The sequence below is a fragment of the Barbus barbus genome, assembly GCF_936440315.1.
Source record: "Barbus barbus genome assembly, chromosome: 14".
Classification (NCBI taxonomy): domain Eukaryota; kingdom Metazoa; phylum Chordata; class Actinopteri; order Cypriniformes; family Cyprinidae; genus Barbus; species Barbus barbus.
Window position 1 is genome coordinate 21,066,581 of NC_136742.1, and position 23,352 is coordinate 21,089,932.

The following is a 23,352-nucleotide window of genomic DNA, read 5'->3' on the forward strand; positions in this document are numbered from 1 at the left end:
CTCACTGGACGAAGAAACATGTAATGTCAGAATGAGCATAATTTTTTGCATTCAAGTTTTGTTGGTGAGGTCGTCGTTTTTACGTCCTTGCAGGTACGATTTCAGCACCGCGGACAGCGCAGACAGTCGATGAAACTATAAGACTGCCTTTGTAGCCAAAGCACACTACTGCATGCAATGTGTTTGCACACAGAACCATAGATACCGTGTGTCCCCTCAAAACCTAATGCGACTATATACAAGATATAGCCTACTTGTTTTCAGACAGAAATAAATGGTCTAAATTCAGGGAAAGAGAGAAAACAGAATCCTAAAAACAACTATTGTGCCATATGATGCGTAACAGCAAAGACCAATGTATTATGCCATACATTCATAATCGTTTCTACGCTTCTTCTCTCGTTTCCATTCAGCATTTATAAGCATCAATGGCTTAATCGATTGCACTCAGTGACAAATGAGTCATAATTACAATGCAATGCCTCCTGTAGTCTCATTGACTGACATTGCCGCACATCTGTCTGTATCTGCAGTTACCAAGAATACAAGCAACAATGGAAACATCTGCACAGGAATTCGATCAGTACGCACCTGAGTCAATGAGACATCGCTTTACCTCCTTCTGAGACAGCTGCTGCACTGATGATATACTTCAGTTATCAGTGTGCAGCCCAGCCAGAGGAGCTCTCTCTCTCTCTCGCTCTCTCTCTCTAACATTTTAGTGGGCGGGATCCACCAGACTTGGCTTGTTGTCAGTACAAGTCGTCAAATAAGTAGTAAATATCAAAGAGGTCATACGATGTGGACTGATTGGCAACTGTCATAATAACCAAATGTCAACTATTTTTGTGATAAACTTGTTATATGTAGGTTAGCTATCTAAAAATCTGTAATAAGTTTTAAAAGTAATAAATGATGACAGTAATTATGTTACTGATTATACCGACGGATCGCCAGGTCAAATTACAGAGCTCGTATTCATTTGCAACTTTTTCGGTCTCTGAAAACTTGCATACTCTTAAGACATAAATATATTAATGACCATAAAACAATGTAAAAGGAATGTGTACTTTTAAGACTGCTTTGCCAGGCTGGCAAGCTTGGTCGGGATGGGAGACCATTTTAAACCAGTTTAAATCAGCAAACCATCTTAAACTGGTTTCAGCATGTTTTTAGATAGGTAGTTCAAAATTACTAACAAAGATTTTGGAATATTGGAAAAATGGGTGTGAAAAATCACCCGTTTCTTTTCTTTTTTAAGAGGGTCGAAATTTGTATGGCCTAAAAGTACAATCTTCTTTTATTGACAAATAACTGAAGATTAAAATGAATTAAGAGCTTGGTCCTGAGACAAAGGCTTCATGGTGCAGGCAGCAAGGGACAAACTTCTTTCAATTAAAATACTTGTATTATGGTAAGAGACATGAAATATGCACATGGATATTACAACACAGTTAAACAAATGCTTCACATTTAGCATATTTAACACTAGTAATACATATTTTGGTATGAATCTGATGTGAAGCAACATGACAGGCTGGATATTATCTATACTATCTGTTCACTGACAGAGCAGCAGTCTTTTCAGAAAGATTGGACTAGTAAATACAGTATGAGAGTGAACTGGATGTGAATGTATATAGCGCCATCTGCTGACAGAACGACACTTCTGGTTTAGGTTGTGCCAATGTTATCTAATGGCAACATTTTTCAGGCCTATATATATATATATACTTTTTATGTTATTAGGTATATATAAATATTATATTTTTATTAAAAAATAAATATCTGGACACTAAGGTTTAACACTTGGTTTCACATCAACAGAAGATTCTAAATTTTTAATGGACTCGTTCACTGGGTGACAGCATAGCAAGAGTTCATGATCCAATATCTGCCATATGATTCTATAAATATTTGACCATTTAAAACTTCCTGATAAAGATAAGCCAGCTCGTAATCTTCTGGTGAAGCTCATTTTATATGTGCTATATATAGGTAGAGACTCACAGAAACATCTCCTGCCTCATTCTTAACATAAACTGAGAAACAAAATAATTGCAACACCGTAAATAATGATTGCGGAATTAACATACAGTTTCATGTTATTAAAGAACATATCATTTTATATGCAGAGTCTGGGAATCCCAGGAAAGTACCCACGTGAGTATAACTGTACATTTAAATGCTGACAAACAAACACTATCGTAACTGTTTAGGCAGTTAGGCTAATCTCTTAAAAGACAAACACATTTTTAAAATGTTATAGAATTTTTTGTTTATTAACTCTGTGCGGTAAAATTCCCATTATTAAAGATTCACTTTTCATTCATGAAGACAACATGAAGAAATATGCTAAAAACGTGTTCAACTTAGTTTTTCACATCTTTTGATTTATTGTAAAATAAATATTTTAACAAATTTAGAACTTTGTCGCAATTAAGTATAAAGTATAGCAAGTGCAGGAAGTCACAAAGTCACAGCCTATAATGCTGAATCATTTAAATACCTATATAGTCAAATAGAAATTAAATAAGTTGGTATAACAAATAAATAATGCATTCAATATTTTGAAATGTTTCGATTTATTTTAATAACTAGCCTACATCGTTTAAGTTTTATCCAACACAGACCTGTAGTTTTGTTAGTCTGAATCACTTAATGCACAGCTTTATTTTGACATCCGCTTCATTCACAGCCACTGTCAATCATAGCAATGACTCGCGCATGATTTAACTGATTCCCTCGCGTAAATTTAATATTCGGAATATGTGGACGTTTGGTCGTTTTAGACAAACAAAAATATTCTCCTAATTGTGAATGGATTATGTAGAGAAACCGAGCAAAGGGCGCTCCTCTTACTCACAGACTGTGAGTCACAGTACACTTGACCGGAAATGACTGAGCTGGCTTATGTACAACCAGGAAGTAACCGTGCGTAAGGTCAATTCATAGCTTACTGTTTTGTTTCTTCTGTACTAACACTAGTTTTGACAAATATGAATCATTACTTATATGAGATTTACAGCAGTTGTTGCTTGCTGGTGAAATGTCAATGCATAAAATAAATAAAAAAAAAATATTATTTTAATAGTTTCAGTGCACTTATTCGTGAGCGCTTGAATACAAATTATTGTAAAAACTGACACAATACAAGGAAATATTTTGGATTAAACTCTTCAATATGTTCAGAGGCGTTCGCCTGCTACTGTTTCTCACATTTTCTTTTTTCTTGCCTGTCACTCAATATGGGCCAACAGAAGGTCAGATACCAAAATTATGTCAAAATTATAATTTCTAGCTGTCTAGAAATGCTGCCTTTTTAAAACTAAAATCAGGTAAAGTTGTGTGTAAAAGCTGTCTTATTTATCAAAACCAGTGAGTGTTTGCACCCTATGGCGTTGCAAAATAAACTCAGGAGAGATGGACATGTGGACATGTCCTATAAATTACTATTTATAGGACGGCATTTTGTTGGGAGGGCGGGTAAAGGCTCATAAAGTAAAAGTACTTTATAGTGGTTGGGACGGTCACTCTACAAATTATTAATAAGCCAAACACATATTGCGCTCATGGTTTCGCCAGATGAGCTTTATTTTTATACATAGCAACATTTGGAGGAAGTGTGAAGCAAACACGTGGCAATACGATAGTGGAATGGCTAGTGTGTCATCATGTGATACGAGGCGGAGCTTAGCGGCCCAAATAAATCATATTTTTTTAAGAAACTTTTCAATGTGTGTTTCCATTTCAAATGCTATTAAAGTGTCATTATTTGAGTGAAAAATATAACCTAGATTGGGTTAAAGTGGCACATGGTACATGTTACTTTTCTCAGCGTCTGTCAAGATGAGCCAATCACGACCTTATGTTGACTAACTTTTATTCAATTTATTTTACAGCTACTGTCGGATGAATGTCAAGTACCAGTCGTAGAAATTATATCTTTAGACGGTTAAGCTTTTTAAAAACACAAATGTCTCCGATCAAAAACAAAACGTCCTGATATTTGATTGCTGCTCACTGGAAGATTTATGCTTGTAAGCCGCCAAGCGCCTCCTGCAGGAAAGCAGGGTTTTAAACCACATTTGTCATTCAATGATGAAAAGACCCAGTCACGTGATGCAGAAAGCCGGAAGCGCAGCCACATCCACAGCAGCACTGGAGTGAAACGCAGACAGCTCGACCTGAACGCCCGAACCAGGACTGAGAATAGACCAACTAGACACCATGTTTTGGAGACTTTTCTTCGTGCCAATATTACTAGCCCCCTTCGGGTCGTTGATAAGCCAGGGATTTGCGCAGGGTGAGTGGATTTCGAATCTGTAACTAAATGTAACAGTGAGTCCCAAAACAGTCTCTATCACGCCATCGGCTACACCTTAACTGTGATTTTAATTAGGAGTGGTTGCGATTCCGGTCCCATAACGGATTCTTTTTGTACTTCTGAGGAATAAATGTTGTGTAATGATTCAGTTCTTATTGCTTCAACTGTCCTCGGTAACGCTAGTCTGTTGCCAAATGACGAGGTCATTATAGATTTCAAAAGAACGGATACAACGATTAAGACATAAATTTGTTTGGAAAAGGCTTATGTAAATTAGATAGACCTTTTTTAAATGAACCGATTCATAAGAATCATTTGGACGGTAATCCGACTACACTGACCACCCTGCATATTTTAATCCACTAAAAAGAACCGGTTCCCAAGAGTCGTTTATTCAGGAATCGAACTACTTTTGGCATGTTTGATTCAACAAAAACACCTGATTCCTGAGAGTCATTTGGTCTTGAATGTAATTTCCTGGTTGTTCTGTATGTTTCGTGCTATAGATTCAGTTGTGATGTAGTTACAAGAATCCACGGTGTTCCTTCCATACGGCGAAGTTTCGAGAACTAGCTGCTAGAACTTTCTTTGCCGCTATTTTTGAATGAATCATTCTAAAGAACCGGTTATTGACTCCCAACCGTAGTTTAAATATTATTAGACGCGGGTGTTGCACTTTGGCCTCGTTACTTTTTTTTTTTTCCTCGTGATTAATATTTACCCTCTGTGTTTTAATTGCCCGATACTGAACTCAAACTGTACAGTTTTAATGACACAGTTTAATGACACAGTTTTAAACCTGTCTGAAATAATCACTTACCGTATCTCTTACAATGAGTGCGTTTACATGGACCCTCTTAATGCGATTATAATGAGATTTTGACAATATTGCGAATAATCTTTACCGCAATACTTCGATCTAAATAATGCGCTTAAGATCATAGTCGCAGCAAGCATAATCGTATTAACATAGGTGGCGTACACCGATTTTAATCGAAATATACAGGCACGTAAACACCTTAATCGCAGTATTGCCGATCTGACCAAAGTGCGCATGCGCTTGTGACGTACATGAATAACGTGACACGCACCTGTAAGAATACGGAGATTGTGCTGAGTTCACGTGCTATCGGAAGTATCGTAAATACGAGTCGGAAATTGGCCATACAAGGCATCTCTATGGCCGTTCATGTCCAATTTCCGACTAGGAAGCTCATATTTACGATAATTCCGATAGCACGTGAATGCAGCATAAGAAACGATGGCGGGGACGAAAGCATCGCATTCTGGGGAAAACACAACTAGCTGCCACCAGTCTCTGTTCCTTACCCTCATTCAGAAACGGCGAGAACGCGACGGCAGTGTATAGGCAATCTGTTCCTTACCCTCATTCAGAAACGGCGAGAACGCGACGGCAGTGTATAGGCAAACAAATTCCATCACATTTCTATGGCGCAGAAAAAGCGTGGAATACAGCCATTCAAAATCATTATGCTTTAGACGTAAATGCATTAAAACGGCGGCCAGTAAACACACCTACTCAGTCTGAGTCCATCATTTGTGCTGTGCAATGGGGTGTGTGAATAATTGCAGTAAAAAAATGTACCACAATTCTTAGCGAATAATGGAAATTGCATGTAAACGGGAGTTAGAGCTTTGCTCTCGACATGTAAACATCATAACGCGATTAAGTCCTTACTCTGATTATTGGAAATCATCGCATTATTCGTGCGCATGTAAACGCAGTCAATGACTACGTTTACATGGACAACAATATTCCAATTTTAATACGATTAAGACAATACTCTGATTAAGAGTCTACTATGTAAACAGATTTTTGATTACCTTAATCCGGCTAAAGTCACAATGCATTATCCAGGTGCAGACAGGGCTGGAAAGGTTACTTTTAAAATGTATTTCACTACAGATTACAAAACACATGCTTTAAAAAGTAATCAGTAATGTATTTTGTTAGATTACTCAGGTTTAGTAACTTAATCTAAATACTTTAAATACTTTGAATTACTTAAACTATGTAACACAAAGGAATATATTAATTTTTATATTAATATATTAATTAATTTGTCTTGTTTTTATGTTTTCTAACTCTAAATAAGTGACATCTTCTAGTCATAAGATTTGTTTTCTTTGCATTTTTTTCACATCAGTTTTCCACAGGGTTTCTATGAACAACAATAAATAATTACATTTAAATTAAATTTCTTAAATGTGTGTATTTACAGAGTGTTAACTTCTAGTTTTAGTTACTTTTTCTTATTTGTAAGTCGCTTTGGATAAAAGCGTCTGCTAAATGACTAAAAGTAACAACAAAAAATGTTATGTCATTTAAATCTACCAATCAATATAAATTCAATTTGAATGCAATAAATGGGATTCCGTGCTTTCATGCTGCATTCCAACCTTCAAAACGAATCCAAACATATTATAAAAGTAGCCAACTGGCTAACAACAGGCACAGTTCTCAAAGTTATGCAACCAATTTGTTTAATGAATGGACCAAACTTTAAGTGATTACTTCATAATCCTCTCTATGGAGAAGCGATCGTCACAAAAGAATCGCTGAGTCAAAATTGACAGGGTTCGTTTCCCAAAGCAACTACGGTCGCAAGTAATGTCGTCAGTGGCGTAACTTTGCTTTGAAAAGTGGTGGGGACACCGCACAAAACGTTTTGCTATTTGTTTATTTAATAACCGAATTTACTTGGGGACTGAGTTCAGAGTTGGAAATGCACTTAATTTCCACACATGCATCACATTCACAAATATGTCTATAAACATCCAAATAAGCAAAACGTAACATTCACAATGTGGAACAACTTGCTAAAAGGACAACTTGCTAAAAGTAGGTGTGATCAATGCACGCGCTGAACGAAGAATCAACATTACGTCAAGAGTCAAGACAAGCCCACAAAATGTTTCCTCATCCAATCAAATAATTTAACCAATCCTGAACTACGCAAAACCTTGTGTAAAACATGAATGAGAGTTCATTTGTGTTTGAAATAGTTAAACTACCTTTATTAATTAAATAATTAAATAAATGAAATTGTTTTGACGAATCTTTTTTTTATGACGTTTTTATAAAAGCTCTATTTTTTCCTCCCCCACCCCACATGTAAAGGCTAGTTAACGGTAAATGTTGCTACCTATAGCATAAATGTTAAAACATCAACAAAATGTCCAAAAGAAAGTGTGGAAGTGATATAAGAAGCTTTTTAGTGAAGCAGCCACGCACAGTAAAGGCCATTGCACACTGAGTCCGAATTTTTCGTCCGAAATTTTCGCACGTTGAAAAATAAATACGACCTCACGTTGTCAATCACGTTTGCACACTGCCTCCGAAATAGTCGTCCGTCAAAAAAAATCGGATCGGGTTCGATTTTTTGCGTTTTTCGCATCCGTATAAAGCATTTTGAGATGCTTTGAGAAGGTGTTTTGACCATTCAGAGCCACCGTACAAGCGAAAGCCAAAATCCAAAATGGTGTCAGACAAATTAATACACTTCGTCTTGCAGCACAGAGCACTTTATGACAAACAAATTGCGGAATACAAAGATACAGAATATAAAGAACTGCTGTTGCCTATTTTTTTATGCCTGGCGCGCACCTTTCCGATGCCGCAGTTCGGGGGGTGTGTGTGTGTGTGTGTGTGTGTGTGTCTGTGGGTGTATCCATACCTCAGACAGTCTCTGTTCAGGATAAATTGGTTCACGGAAATTGGTGGTCTTCTTTTTAATATGTGGATTCAGTATCGCTAGCAAAGTATCAAACTGAGGCACTGACATCCAGAAATAAACTTTGAATCTCTCGGGATAATCCCGCAGCTCTTTGATAAGGAGGTGGAACTCTCCTTCCTCTCTGCGCAATCTAAGGATTGGATGGACCCAATATTTCCTTTTTCTTTTTCTTTTTTTAAAAAGGGAGAGGCCAACAAAATCATCCTCACTGCTTGAAGACGTTTTGTATAGTTTTGCGAATTCTTTCGCAACGGATTAATTAAAACGCATTGGACTGTGTGCAAGGTCTCTGTGCGTGACGAATTTTTAAGATTGCGAATGCGAAAAAACGCATGCGAAAATTTCGGACTCAGTGTGCAGAGACCTTAAGACTAAAATACAGTATTAACATTGTAGACTACAAATAAATTTTAAAAGAGGTACAGGATCTGTAGACTAATTAATTATAGGGAAAGGAAACTACATATCCCATGACGCATATCGCGTATCTCGCGATAGTTTCACAACAAGACTTAATATTCATCTTTGAGGATGTTGAAAAGCTTCTGACCGGCGGAAAAAAATTGTTAAATGAATGAATTAGATTATGAAGAGTGACGATTTGTAGATGGTGCTTTTCCTTTAATACATACCTTACGCAATCTATTTTTCAGTTACTTTTTAAAAGTGGTGGGGACAATATCGAGCCTGGTAAAAAGTGGTGGGGACATGTCCCACCCGTAAATTACGCCTATGAATGTCGTTATAGTTCAATATAATTTAACAACCACAGTTCGCTAACGATGCTTTTGGGAAACATTGCCTTATTGGTTAAAATCCCCAAACTGTTCACTTAAATATTAAATTAATAAATTACATTAAAATTCAAAGTAATCACTTTGGTAATCTAAAATACTTTTCGGATGTAACTGGAATTTGATTACCACCTATTTCAAATGTAATTATAACGACAGGAGACACACACGGCAGTGGTCAAACGTTTGACGGCAAATAAAAGAACTGCACTTACGAATAATTAACTGCACTTGAAGCTTTCATAATTAAAAATGAAACACCCAAAACTGTATATGGCATCATCATGAAGACGAACTATATGTTTACACGTGAAATTCTGGAGGGGACGTCGGATGGCATCATGTGGGGACGTAATGATGTGAGCCATTAATCGATCTATGTACTACATGTAAAATCTTTTATGTTCAATAAAAATAAAAAAACGCATGTAAAACGGGAACATGAAAGGATTATTCTAAAATCAACTCATGTAAACACCTCAATCATAATACTGTCTTATTCAGAATAAGGTAAATAAATAGATTACTGATGTCCATGACATGTAAACGTATCGCTGGCTTGCCGCTGTTATGTAATCCAATACATCAGGGTTTCTGTTTTGTTGTCTTGTGGCTTTGCTTCCATTTAGATCTACTGCGTTGTTAAGATCTATATTTATCCAGAGAATCACATGTTGGGCTGTAAAATAATCTCCCTTTCTCTCTCCCTCTCTCTCTCTCTCCCTCTCTCTCAATTCAATTCAAGTATGCTTTATTGGCATGACAAAAACTATACATTTGTATTGCCAAAGCAATTGCAGCTAGGCTGCTTACAAATAGTGCATATATGTATTAACAGAAAGAAAAAGAATAATAATAATTGTAATAATAATAATAATAATGTATAAAAGTATTTAGCATGTTGTACAAAATGAATTAATAATGCAAGTATATAAACTAGAAATTAAAATAAGATAAGGGATTAGACAGATTTACAGAGGCAAAATGTACATCTAAGTAATATAATAGAGTAATATGGTTTAATATAATCTAGATGTGCTGGAAACATCAGATCAGGGCAGATTGAGTGTTTTCTCTTCTTTGGTGACAGGCAGACACATATTGAGCAGCAAACACACAGCAGTTCTTGTGTTCTCCTAACAGATAGGGTAGTTTCTTCTGGTTTGAAAGAGTTTTAAATGTCGGATGGATCTGCTGTATTTTATCAGAGAACACTGTCCGTATATCTGTGTATTTGGAGCATTCTGTTAGGAAGTGCAATTCTGTTTTCCATCTGATTCAGATCACAGTGTGAACACAATCTCTGCTCTGGGGGCAGCCATGTTTTTCTGTGTCTGCCCGTCTCTATCATCGGCTTGTGTCCGTTGAGTCTGTATCTGGTCAATGTGCTTCTCAGCTTCTTATCTGACACTGTGTACAGATACACTCTGACACTGTGTACAGATACTTCTCTCCCTTGCTCTCTCTCTCCCTCTCTCGCTCTCTCTCCCCCGTGAGCAATTTTGACCTTGTAATGTTTAATTGAAATGTCCTAACTGGACCATTGGTGAAAATGACAGGCTTCTCTCTAATGTTTCAGCTAGAGACTTGGATAATGTTATACTAATATTTTGTGGTTACTCATTGTGCCTTGTTGTTTAAAGGCTAAGAGATAACACTGACACATACTCTGGCAACAAATCTAGGTCAACAACGCAAGAAACCTGTATTAAAATGCCAATGTTTTCCTTGAATATGACATGCTTGATGGAAATCTCAGTGATCAGTTTTTAGGCATACAAGATATGCTATTTAATGGGTGGTTTCTTTTGCAGATGAAGACTGTGGTTCATTGACATCTTGTGAAGCATGTGGAAATGTGACTCACTGCCAGTGGATGAAGTGCTCAGGTCAGTCCCTCCTCCATGTCAAATTCAAAGCTCATGTGACAACATGGCCGCCAAGGCATATATATATATATATATATATATACACACATACACAGTCATGGCCACAAATATCGGCACCCTTGGTAAATATGATCAAAGAAGGCTGTGAAAATTAATCTACATTGTTAATCCTTTTGATATTTTATTTTAAAAAATCTAACCTTTCATTGGATAATAAGAATTTAAAATGGGGGGAAATATCATTATGAAATAAATGTTTTTCTCTAATACACATTGGCCACAATTAACGACACCCTTTTATTCAATACTTTTTGAAACCTCCATTTGCCAGTTTAACAGCTCTATATTTTCTCCTATAATGGCTGATGAGTTTAGAGAACACCTGACAAGAGATCAGAGACCATTCCTTCATCCAGAATCACTGCAGACCCTTTAAGGCCAAAGTATACTTCGCTTTTTACGCGTACACGAGGCACAGCTTACAGTTGAACACGTAGCCTTTCAAAGTATACTCCATTTGAAGTGCGTGTACTGTTCTGATGACGCAATTCAAGTCGTGGGGGAAGTCGTGGCCTAATGGTTAGAGAGTCGGACTCGTAATCCAAAGGTTGCGGGTTCGAGTCTCGGGCCGGCAGGGATTGTAGGTGGGGGGAGTGAATGTTCAGCGCTCTCTCCACCCTCAATACCACGACAGAGGTGCCCTTGAGCAAGCCACCGAACCCCCAACTGCTCCGCAGCATAAACTGCAGCATAAATGGCTGCCCACTGCTCCGGGTGTGTGTTCACGGTGTGTGTGTGTTCACTGCTGTGTGTGTGCACTTTGGATGGGTTAAATGCAGAGCACGAATTCCGAGTATGGGTCACCATACTTGGCAGTATGTCACTTCACAATTCGTGTCACGCGCATTGTACGCTGTCCATCGCGTACACGTAAAAAGCGAAGTATACTTTGGCCTTTAGATTCCCAGCTCCATGTTGGTGGTGCTTCTCTTCGTTTCACCCCACTCATTTTCTACAGGGTTCAGGTCAGAGGACTGGAATGACCATAGCAGAAGCTTGGTTTTGTGCTCATTTTTGTGTTGTTTTTGAGGTTTGTGTTTGGATTATTGTCCGGTTGGAAGATCCAAACGTGACCCATTATAAGATTTCTAACAGAATCAGTTACTTATTGATTTTTTTATCTGTTGGTATTTGATAGAATCCATGATGCCATGTGTCTAAACAAGATGTCCAGGACCTCCAGCAGAAATATAGGGCCACAACAGTATATTTAATTGTACACATGGGGTACTTTTTATCCCTGTGTTCACTAAACCCATCTTGAGTGTTTGCTGTTAAAAAGCAATTTTTTTTTAGTTTCATCTGACCATAGAAGCCAGTCCCATTTGAAGTTCCAGTCGTGTCTGATAACTGGATATGCTGGATATGCTTTAGCCACACAAATTCTCCTCCTCACCGTGTATTAGGACGATATAGACGCATGTCCTCTTCCAGGCAGTTTCGTAACATTTTATGTTGATTGGAAATTCTTAATTATTGCCCTGATGGTGTAAATGGGAATTTTCACTGCTCTAGCTCTTTTCTTAAAGCCACTTCACTAATTTGTGAAGCTAAGTTATCTTTTTCTGCACATTAGAAATATATTCTTTGGTTTTTCTCATTGTGATGGATGATTAAGGGAATTGTTTTCCCTCCTATTTATATTTCTGTGAAACAGGAAGCCATGGCTGGATGATTTCATGTTCATAGTCACCCTGGAATGCTCAAAATTGTGAATATGAATGGGAATATACTTCAGAGATATTTTACTCATAAGAATTTCTAGGGGTGCCAATAATTGTGTCCAACGTGTATTTGTGAAAAACATTTATTTCATAATGCTATTCCCCCCCCCCCCCCATTTTAAATTCTTATTATCCAATGAAAGGTTAGAGGTTTGTGAATTATTATTTTTTAAATAAAAGCTCAAAAGGATTAACAATGCAAATTAATTTTCACAGCCGCCTTTGATCATATTTACCAAGGGTGCTGATATTTTTGGCCATGTATATGTATGTGTATATATATATGTGTATATATATATATATATATATATATATATATATATATATATATATATATATATATATATATATATATATATATATATATATATATATATATATATATATAAACCTTGCTTAAGCACAACATTTTCTGTTAAGCTATTTCTATATTTTTCCAAGCCAACATTTTGATCTATTTGGTTTGATGCACACATCCTTCACCTGACTTATTAGTCACAGTGAATTGTCTGTTTTAGCAAAGTACTCATTTCAGTAATGGTAAATGGATTTGACCTTCCAGCAGCATGTGGTTTTTTTTTTTTTTTTTTTTTTTTTTTTTTAAGTTTGAGTATACAGCTTTGTTTTTGCTTCACTGGTGTTTGTATCCAGTTGGATTTTCTACCAAATCATCTCAGATGGTTAGCATGGGTCTGCGGAATACTCATCATCATATTTCTTTGTTTGCTGATGATATCGTATTGTTTTTGGGGAAGCCGTCACATTCTATTCCTCATGTACTGGATTTGACCATTTTGCATCTCTCTCTGGGTTTAAAACTAACTGGAGTAAGTCATGTTTACTTCTCCTCAATTCTAAAATTGATTTCATGTCCCTTTCTATATCTATTCCGTTGGTTCAAAATTTTAAGTACTTGGGGATACTTTTCCTTCCCTGCAGGAAATCGTCTCAAAAAACTATAACGGTATTCTAGCCAAAGTATCCTCAGATTTGGAAAATTGGCCTGTCTTCCTACTTCTTTTTAGGCCTGTATATCGGTGATTTAAAATGAATGTTCTCCCACGTATCAATTTCTTTACTTCCATGATTCCTCTCGCTCCACTGATTGGCTACTGGAATAAACTAGATGCATGTGTTTCACCGTATATATGGGATGGGAAACATCCTCGTATTAAACTGACTGCCTTACAACGATGTAGATTACATGGAGGTCTTTCTTTCCCTAATTTTAGACTGTATGCTCAAGCCTTTTCCCTCCGCCCTTTAGCAGTTTGGTTTGATCCTGATGCGTCTGTGTCTTGGAGAGCAATTGATGAATCTATTGTTTATCCGTATAAATTGAAGCATCTTGTTTTTTTCGAGGGTTCTGCTTAGGCAGTGTAAATCTCGGTTTGGTCCCATTGTAACCCATCTCCTCTCCACATGGAGGGATGTTGAAAGACATTCACAACTAGTTACAAAATGGCATAGGCATTCGCCTATTTTCCACAATAACCTTTTGTCAGGCAGTATTATGAGTCCATTGCGGACAATGAAATGGAGTAAAGTATACACTCTGGGAGATATCTATGATGATAGTGGTTTAAAATCCTTTCAGAATCTTAAAACTCAATATAATCTGCCAGGCACCTCCTTTTATGTATTTGCGTATTAGATCGGCCCTACGGGCATATCCGCTGCCTTGGAACTCTCAACTGCCTGTTCACCCTTTGCGCAGACTAATCCTTCCTTCTAAAGGGAATATGCCTCCTCTGCTTCAGTCATCTTACATTTACATTTATGCATTTAGCAGACGCTTTTATCCAAAGTGACTTACATTGCATTCAAGTTACAGTTTTTACATTTTATCAGCTTTATCTTGCTTTCCCTGGGAATCGACCCATGACCTTGGCGTTGCTAGCGCCATGCTCTACTATTTGAGCTACAGGACACTCTCATCTATCTCTTTATTCTTGAGCATTCATACAAACCTTTATCTATTACTACTGTTTGGGCTAAGGATCTTAATAAGGATGTGCATGTTTCATTTTCCGATCAGGTATAGGGTGTTTAAATTGTCTTCTAAAAACCCTAATCACCAAATGATTCATTGTAAATTGCTGCATAGGGTTTACTTGACTCCAATGAAACGTTTTTATATGAATCTATTATCTTCTAAGTGTTCCCGAGGAGTTTTAGGCATGTTTTTGCATTTTTATTGGGAGTGCCCCTCTCTCTCACCTTTTTGGACTCAGCTCTCACTGGACCTATCATATTTGTTGGGTACTGAGATATGTTTGACGCCATTTTTTCATGAATGACTTTTGGGACTTCACCTTGTCCATCCAACAAAGATCTTTACTGTTAGCTGCTCTCACAGCAGCAAAAAAATAGCTTGTCAACCGTTGGAATCCTCCTCACACAATGGACAGACGAACCTGGACTGTGTATTTGTTGGACATTATCTCCATGGAACTCTCTACTTCTTGTATACATGGATCTAACATGAAAACTGTAAATTCATGGCATTCAGCTTTTAATGTTGTCTTTTCTAAAAAATCTTTGTAAATTTATTTTGTTATTTACCTATTAATATTAATTAATTTATTATTATTATTATTATTTGTTGTTGTTTTATTTGTTTATTTTTAGGTTTACCAAAGGTTGGGGTGGGTTTTAATTTTGTACAGCTGATTTTTGTTTTGTACTACTGTTCCACAAAATAAAACTTGATAAACAGTTGTTAACAATAACATTTTTATTTATTTTGAAATCTGTCCTCTGGTTAATAGTGAAGCAGATCATTTATATTTAACCACAATACAGTTATAAACCACTTCCTTTGCACATTCACAGGTTCTGTTCTCGATCTTAAATTAAACATCAGCTGTCATTCTCCACATTCAGTGAGTCTGTATTTTTCTTAAGTACGAGAGCTATATAGTAAGGAGAAGTGGTCTGACGGGCCTGAGCAGGTGTAGTGTCTGTAACCACACCTCCCCCTATAACAAAGCCAGTATCGTTAGCATTGTGCTATCAGCTCCCCTGAGATGACGCGATCGGTTTACACTGATTCAGTGAAACAACATACTGGAAATATCTGGGTCTTTCCTGCTGTAGTGCAGACTAGTATAATCAGGTTAAATGTTTCAGTGTTTAGTTTATTAGAAATAGGTTTGTGAATTGTTTTGAGTATTTCTTATTGTGCAAAGGTACAAAATATGGGGTAAATGCTGCAATCTGTTTTTAGGACAGGACTTTTTTTTTTATTCGTTTTGAGGGTGTTTCTACAAAGCTGTGGTTTTCATGGCCTGTTTAAAACAATGTACTGGCTAAATCAACGTGTTGTGACATGAGCTGTAAATGCGCTCATGTGAATTATTGACGTATGGCTCTTTGTGGGTGTAGGAGGAAGGTGAGACGACCTGGAAGGTACAATGTTTGCGCAACAGCTTTAAACGTTTCACTACATCAGTTGCATTAGATGTTAGATTTACAATTAGACCTGTTTGCTAACCTTATCTGGTAATTATAACTTGATAGCATGCTGTATTTAAACTTCTGACCAAAATCTGACACCTCATTAGAATATGCATGTAGTGCTTATTCATATACATGTTTTAAGCCTATAATATATAGTATATGTATGTATATGTGTGTGTGTGTGTGTGTGTGTGTGTATTTATTTATTTTTATGTGGTGCTTCGCTTTGGCTTACGCGTACTGAGACAGAGGCACAGATGTTCTCTCTGTTCTTATAAGTATAGAACCTCAGTGGCAGGTTTTGCAGTCTAATCTGTGAAAACCAGTAAACGCAGGCCGGTTGACATCATATTCATTCATCTGATTGCTCCAGAGTGCTTGATCAGTCCTTTTAAAGTAATGAACATGTATGCATTTCCCCTCAATCATTACTTGAGACTGGGTAGCTGAATTTGTTACCCAAGGGCTGAGAAGCGGTGTGGACTACATGGACATTTTTGCAAGTGAAGCACTTATTCAGAAAGCAAGGAATTGAAAACATCTTGGTGTTGTCATAGTATGGAATTTCAACATGAGAGTTGTACCTTTCACAAAAGCATGTGACATTTCTTTCTCAGTGTTGGCTGTTTTGAGGTCATAAAGAACATAATGTACTTCCATACACGGATCTATAGTTTAACCCACCTTTTCAGATGTTTTCTTGGGGCTCAGTTTACTTTTGACATAAAACACTCAAAGCCTGTCACTCGTATTGAAAGAGTCACAAAACAAAGTTGTAGCAACAGCTAAATATCTTTTATACAGGCCTAGACTACATTATTTTCATTATTCATTATTTCTCAAACCTTGAGAACCTAGTTATTTAATTAATGAAAATTTATTGTTTTATTATTTTTAATAATCTTTCCAAATTCCATAGATACTGAGATTTATTTTGCGTGATTTGAAGTTTAACATTGTACTTTTTTCTTATATTTTTAAAGTATTTAATCCGTAAATAATTTAGAGCATAAACTAATTGATGAATGTTTTCTGTGTGACAAGAATTTAAGCACATGTGCATACGCACAGCTAGTGAATTAGTCTGGGACTCTCAGGGCTTTCTGAACTGAAGTCAATGACAAACATGAGGAAGACAACAGTGTCTGTAAAGTGGATTACGAAACGATGTGTAAAAATTGAATTATTGCTATCAGTAGGAATTTCTGAGCTGTCTGACGTATTTGCACACAATGCTATTCATGTGTAACGGGAGGATACTCTTAATGGAAACCAGCTGATAGTGACACAGAGGTTTCTGGAAAATCTTCCTCCTCTTTCTCTTTATCTCTTTCTTATGTCAATATGACACTGTCAGTTCATCCACTTATTTCTGGGTCATAACCTTATCATCATGAGTCAAGGAAGTGTTTGTGATTTTATTCTTTATCTGATGGTATGTAAGGTTGATTGATTTGAATTGATACAATCACCCAGTTCTTTCTACATTTTTGTAATCTATTTTATTTATAGTTTTTTGCAAAAATAATAAATAAAAAAAACACTTAGCTTTTTTTTTTATTAAAGACCAGTAAACCAGTTACTCCGTATGGTATGTTATCTTTTTTTATGTGCTACTGGTTATTAATATTGATTAAATATTGGTTAACTTGTTTCAGAGAGCCCCCCCCCCCCCCCCCCCCCCTCCCAGCTATGGTGTACAGCAAGGATTATTTGCACAAGAAATAGTTTAGAAAATATTTTAGTTGCAAATTACTGTTTTGTTTTTTTTGCATTTCAAATGCACAGTGACTTTGTGTGCTTCTTTTGAAAAAAAATGTATGATGTATAAATAGTTTTGTTTACTACATTTCAGTCACTCTGAAGTGTCTTAACGGCAGTGCTGAGAACCAAACAGCCGGCTGCATCAATGTGAACTGCACAGGTACGTTTTGTCCTACTATCTTAAGATAATTTTTACACTCATCAACTGCAAAAAAAAAATAGTTGCAAGTTGCAAATATGACACGGCCAATTGTATGTTGGGATGATGTGAGTTTAATATGTGCATTTTCTTTAAACTGCAGAGCCGACACCGGCCCCTTCAGTGAGCCCCACCACAGCAAACGCTACCATCAATGGTACGGCCATCCAGACTCCTCTCAATTTCATTCCTACACACCTCAGAATGCACACCTACATAATTTAAAGCCCATTGCAAATGTCAGTTTTATTTACAGTATATATCAACTTTAAAAACAACATTGGTTAACCATAAAATATAAATGAAGAGCCATAAAATATTAAAATATACCTGCATCCGTTCATAACACAGAGCAGGCTATACAATTTGATGTGTCTGCTTTTTTACTGTTTATTGCTGAGGTAGAACAATTATCCTGAACAGCACTTTTTTTCTGTTTAGCTACCACGACAGCCCCCACCACAGCAGTTGTTCCTACTCAAAACAGCACCGTCACAAGTAAGTACAGCTCTCTCTAACAGAGTGTAACCCTTCCTTTATCCTTTTTACTGTAGTTTCACTGAAAATTTGGCCTTTCCACAGATGCCACCACGTCTGCGTCTCCTCCTCCTTCTCCTTCTCCATCAAAATCATCCACATTTGATGCCGCCAGTTTCATCGGGGGAATTGTGTTAGTCCTTGGCCTTCAAGCTGTCATCTTTTTCATTTACAAGTTCTGCAAATCCAAGGATCGCAACTACCACACCCTGTAACACGCTGCCACCTGGAGGCACCACACGGCACCACAAAACCCACACTCCGACCCAAAAGAGAGAGACAGACACATTGTACTCACAGATTCTTAAATACTCTTGTAATCCCCAATGTTTAGCCTCATATTTGACATTTAATTCCTGTGATCTGAGCTTTGTTTCGTTAATGTTAGAGCTCTCACGAGCACTCGAGTTTATTAACACAAATACACCCAAATACACACACAGTAAATATGCATTAGGGGATATGCGAAATGTATCCTGCTTTCGTGTACATCCACAGCTGTCTGTAAATGTTTCATTATATGACAACACAGCAATTTGTCTCCTCAATATCATGGTGGTTCCCCTGAAAGGCATTGGAGGGGGCAACTTCTCATCATGCCTGAGACAATACTTGCCAACTTCCAGTGTTAATTTCAGGTAATTTTACTAGAACAGTATTTTATACAGTTGCCATGACTGATGGTTCTCAATATTCCAACAAGGCCCTCATCATAATCATCATCACCATGTTCAAAAATAATATCTATATAGTTCAAGACTGAATGAACAAAGTTTTCCCCTTCATTTCAAATCTGTTTTGCATTTTCATCACATAGTCCCTTGGGTTTGTATCTGTCCGTGTGTGGTGCTTTTTTTTTTTTTTTGGGCCATTCCTCTTACTTGCACCAACCAAGAGAGCCAAAATGTTGCAATAAATTACATTCCCCAGCTTAGGCCCTCATTGTTAACTATCTCGCTCCTTTTTTTTTTCTCCCCCAAACGTTTCAGTGGAGTGCTGGGTAATATCAGAGATGCATTATATACCCATAGTGAGCATCCCATCATTCTGGGGGACTTACCAGCATATCGGCTATCTTAAATTATACTTTTAGGAGTTTATGTGGATTTGAAACAATAGAAGCTCAGCCAATCCAGTTCTACTAACAGCAGAAATGAGTCTTCGTTAGAATTAGTCGATTCTGCCAGACATGCGAATAGAATGAGGCACTATGACAGCGGAGGATCCATGATCCCATTCAGAATGATTGACAGATGAGTCAAAGTGCCTTTAGGTGGAGGCAGTGGCTTGCTGCCTTAAAAGTGAGCCTTAAAAGTGTGAATGTGTTTGTGTTGGGCCTCCGTTGAGGCCAGGCTCTGTGTAAGTGTGTTTGCCTGTATGTCGGTGTGTTTATAGACACGCATGCGTGCTTGTTTCGATGAAGTAGATCTAGTGTCTGCCAGCTGGACTGATCGCTATATTATACAGAGTAGATAATTAAAAGTTAATTCATTTGTTGGATAATATGTCATGGCTCCTAAAAGCTTCTCTCAGTTCTGGAGGTTTGTTTTTTGCTAGCGCAGAAATGTCGGCCGGATTCTAGCACTCCCTTTGAAAAACCGATCGATATTTGTACATAATCAGAACTCTTTGACCATAAACCGAGTCAATATCGTTATATATAAGGCACTAAAATGTCTTAAACTGAAGTGTACATACTTCAGGATGATTTAAAACAGGCTTGTAAGTAGATTCTGATTTTTTTTAGGAGCCTTTGTGTTAAATACCCTAAAGAGAATTGAAATATGCCTTAGAAAAGTGCATTCAGGATATGTTTAGCTTATTCTGTCATTTTGTTTTTCTGTTGCTACAATTATCTGAAGATTTTGATTGAGTCTTAGAATAGAGCTGTGTCAGTCTCATAATTTAATGCTTGGGTTTGATTTTTTTTAATATAGTTACTGATTCAAATGCAGAATTGACCTACACTACACCTAATTCCTGCCTTGCTGAGCGTATTTTGTTTGGTACTCTGTTCATAAAATCATCCGTCTGGGTAGTGTGTTGGCACATTTATAGGCCGAGGGCCTGTATATTTTTTTTTCCTTCATTCCTGTGTTATGAAATTTGAAATGTAATAATCTTGATTAGCTTGCTGCTAATAACTTCCTCTGCGAGTCGGAATGTCGTTGGTTTGGGAAGTGATTTGCGTTATTTGGGTTGCAAATTTTGTAATGGCAGAAATTAATTGTTTTGTTTGGTGCGTGCTTTCATTTTCATATGCTTTGTTGTCACCCTAATGTCAAAGCGTTTCATTCCCAGCATGTTTCTCAGGCCTCACTTTCTTTGTTGAACCACTCTAATTGCTTGTCCATTGTCGTATCACAATGTTTAAATGCCAAAGGTGTCTATTTTAGCATGAGTCACTGAAAAGCTGCTATAATGCTTCACAAGCTTCTCCATGCCCATAGTGTAGTCCGATGAGATCCTATTGTTTGACATTTCGCTTCAGCTTTGCCAAATTAAAAACACTGTTTACTTAAGAAAAGTTCCGACTGCACGGTGTTTGATTCGTGTATTCTTTTTCAATATTTGACATAACACAATTACACAACTCATCGCAGTATTGTCTGTTTAGCATCAGGCTACATCCAAAGATCCCACTTAGTTGCAAATGGATTTTAGCTGTGCATGTAAAGGGCTGAAAAGGAAATGCTACATTTTCGGGTGAAATATCGGTTTTAATTCCATATTCAGAGCTCAGTGAAGGATGCTAATGTTTGAGAAGGTAAATGGCTCAAAATCCTCTCGCACTCAGAGAATTCAACCTAACTTCAAGTAGTCTGTGGCCTTGATTTCTTATGCCTTTGTTTGTGTGCATCAGATTTCCACAGAAACAGCCATAACCATATTCTGTCATCGCTCTGAGCTTGTGTTGCAATCCTTGCTGCACCTTTTGAAGATGAAGTGCCTTAATTATTTAAGATTAGATGAAGATTACTATTGTCATGAAGACTTGCACTCAAAGGAACTTGAATGTTTTAGAGTGAAGCTTTGGTTTATTGAGGTTGAGTGGATAATGAGAGGTACATGGAGTATAGCATCTTACTTGTGCCACCATTTTGTTTTCTAATTGCTAAGATTTAACTGAGTTACTAATTTAATTTAATTTTTTTAAATGACTGTAATTACCTTTTGGCCTGTTGTCCAGTAGTGCATTTTTTATTTTTTTTATTGCTTCACATAAACATGCACATTGCCCACATACGCTCTTGTCAATTAGAAGACGCTTACTGTTGCGTCTGTGTCCAGAAAGTTCGCCTTAATTGTTTTATGCTCTATTATGTTGGTTTTATTTCTCTGGAACTCTTTGTTCTTTTGTTTTCTCTCGTTTCGGATCTGCATTCGCAATTAGGTTGGAAATGTGATTAAAGTTTGAGTATTGTAAAACAGTTGTGGGTGTTGTTTTGTTGTCTTTTTCTTTAAGAAACCTTTGTGACTGACACCTTTTACCATATGCATATGCTTTTACTATATATGGTTTCAGCCACAATAGAGGTTCACCATTAAATCTGTCAAAGTGTCTTTTTTCACAATTATAAATATCTCGTCTGAAGTGGAAATAGGCCTCCATAGGCCACATTTTGCAGAATATAAGGATTGTTTTTTTCAGTGTTTTTAGTGATGCTTTTGGCATTTCTTTTTTAAAGCTGCTAGAAGTGGTATAATTATCTAGTATATAATTGTATTTAGTTATTTTACACACAAAAAAACTCTCTCTGTATATACTCTAGATAGATAGATAGATAGATAGATAGATAGAGGTGGAGAAACTCAATATGCTTTTATGAATCTGATATTATAACTCTCTCACACACATGCTCAATCTGCCTTGTCTTTGGCCTGCATTGACTTCAAAAAATCTTTTCTTTCACCACATATTCTAGGCAAAACATTATGACAATAGGTTTTGAGGCTTTCGTGTTCTCAGAGTAGACGAAAGTTTACAAATAAATGCTAGAGCATACAAATACCTCAGTGCCTTGCTTGTCATTCACACGAGGAAGGGACAACTGAAGATGAATCTTACAGTGAAGTTGCATTGCAAGATATATTGGAAGAGGAAAACCATTGAACAAGCTGAAAACCTTGCAACAACTGAAGTGGAGCAATCTTCTGATTTTGAGGGCCCAGCTGAAGTTGATGTAACGTTCTGGTCAAAAGATGGAAAAAAAGATTATTTTGAAGTCAATGCAGGCCAAAGACAAGGCGGTTTGAGCGTGTGTGTGTGTGTGTGCGAGAGAGAGAGAGAGAGAGTTATAATATCAGATTCATAAAAGCATATTGCATGCAGTTCAGGGTAGGATGAAATAGGTGTAATACTCACAATAGTTTGTATGCATAGATGTGTGTGTGTGTGTGTGTGCGTGTGTGTGTGTGTGTGTGTGTGAGATAGCGTGAGTAAGTATACATGCATCCACACACGCACTGGTCCAAGGCCTTTATGTTTGCAAGCACAACATGCTCCTGAACACTAGTTGTTTCTCTTACTTTCATTCTTCCCCATTCAGTTTCAATGGCCGGCCATTTTTGACAAGTGTGACTTTGTGCAATTTTGTACAAAATAAAAAGCATTTAAAAGCAAACTTCCTGATTACACATTACAGCACACTAGTGTGAGAAACAGTGCAAATTTTCATAATTTCTCATATTGTGAAAAGTTTCATAAAATGTTTTTTTTCACTCAAGAAATGAGGTACCTACTTTCAGATAAATGAGGCTTACGATTAATCAGATGCAAATAGAAACACAAAACCAGTCCTAAATGAAAGAAAACAAGTTGACAAAAAGAATGAATC

The 23,352-nt window shown here is 36.9% G+C and overlaps 2 protein-coding genes across 2 annotated transcripts in view; one reads left to right on the forward strand and one right to left on the reverse strand.

The window, feature by feature from the left end:
* The window catches only part of LOC306879751 (enhancer of rudimentary homolog), a 1,222,178-nt gene that overhangs the window by 416,304 nt on the left and 782,522 nt on the right, over nt 1–23,352 (reverse strand). The window lies entirely within an intron of this gene.
* cd164 (CD164 molecule, sialomucin) lies at nt 4,114–21,945 on the forward strand. Its single transcript, XM_079433584.1, has 6 exons — nt 4,114–4,306; nt 10,694–10,768; nt 17,870–17,938; nt 18,081–18,134; nt 18,419–18,475; nt 18,560–21,945. The coding sequence occupies exons 1-6, from the start codon at nt 4,231–4,233 to the stop codon at nt 18,727–18,729; spliced, it is 501 nt and encodes a 166-aa protein (XP_079289710.1). The 5' UTR covers nt 4,114–4,230; the 3' UTR covers nt 18,730–21,945.

Bases quoted from the DNA above. Each gene is read 5' to 3' on its own strand.
- cd164 (XM_079433584.1), top strand. From the start codon at position 4,231: ATGTTTTGGAGACTTTTCTTCGTGCCAATATTACTAGCCCCCTTCGGG. The intron at 4,307-10,693 runs GTGAGTGGATTT...TTTCTTTTGCAG, and splicing joins AAGCCAGGGATTTGCGCAGG to ATGAAGACTGTGGTTCATTG. The intron at 18,135-18,418 runs GTACGGCCATCC...TTTTCTGTTTAG, and splicing joins AGCAAACGCTACCATCAATG to CTACCACGACAGCCCCCACC.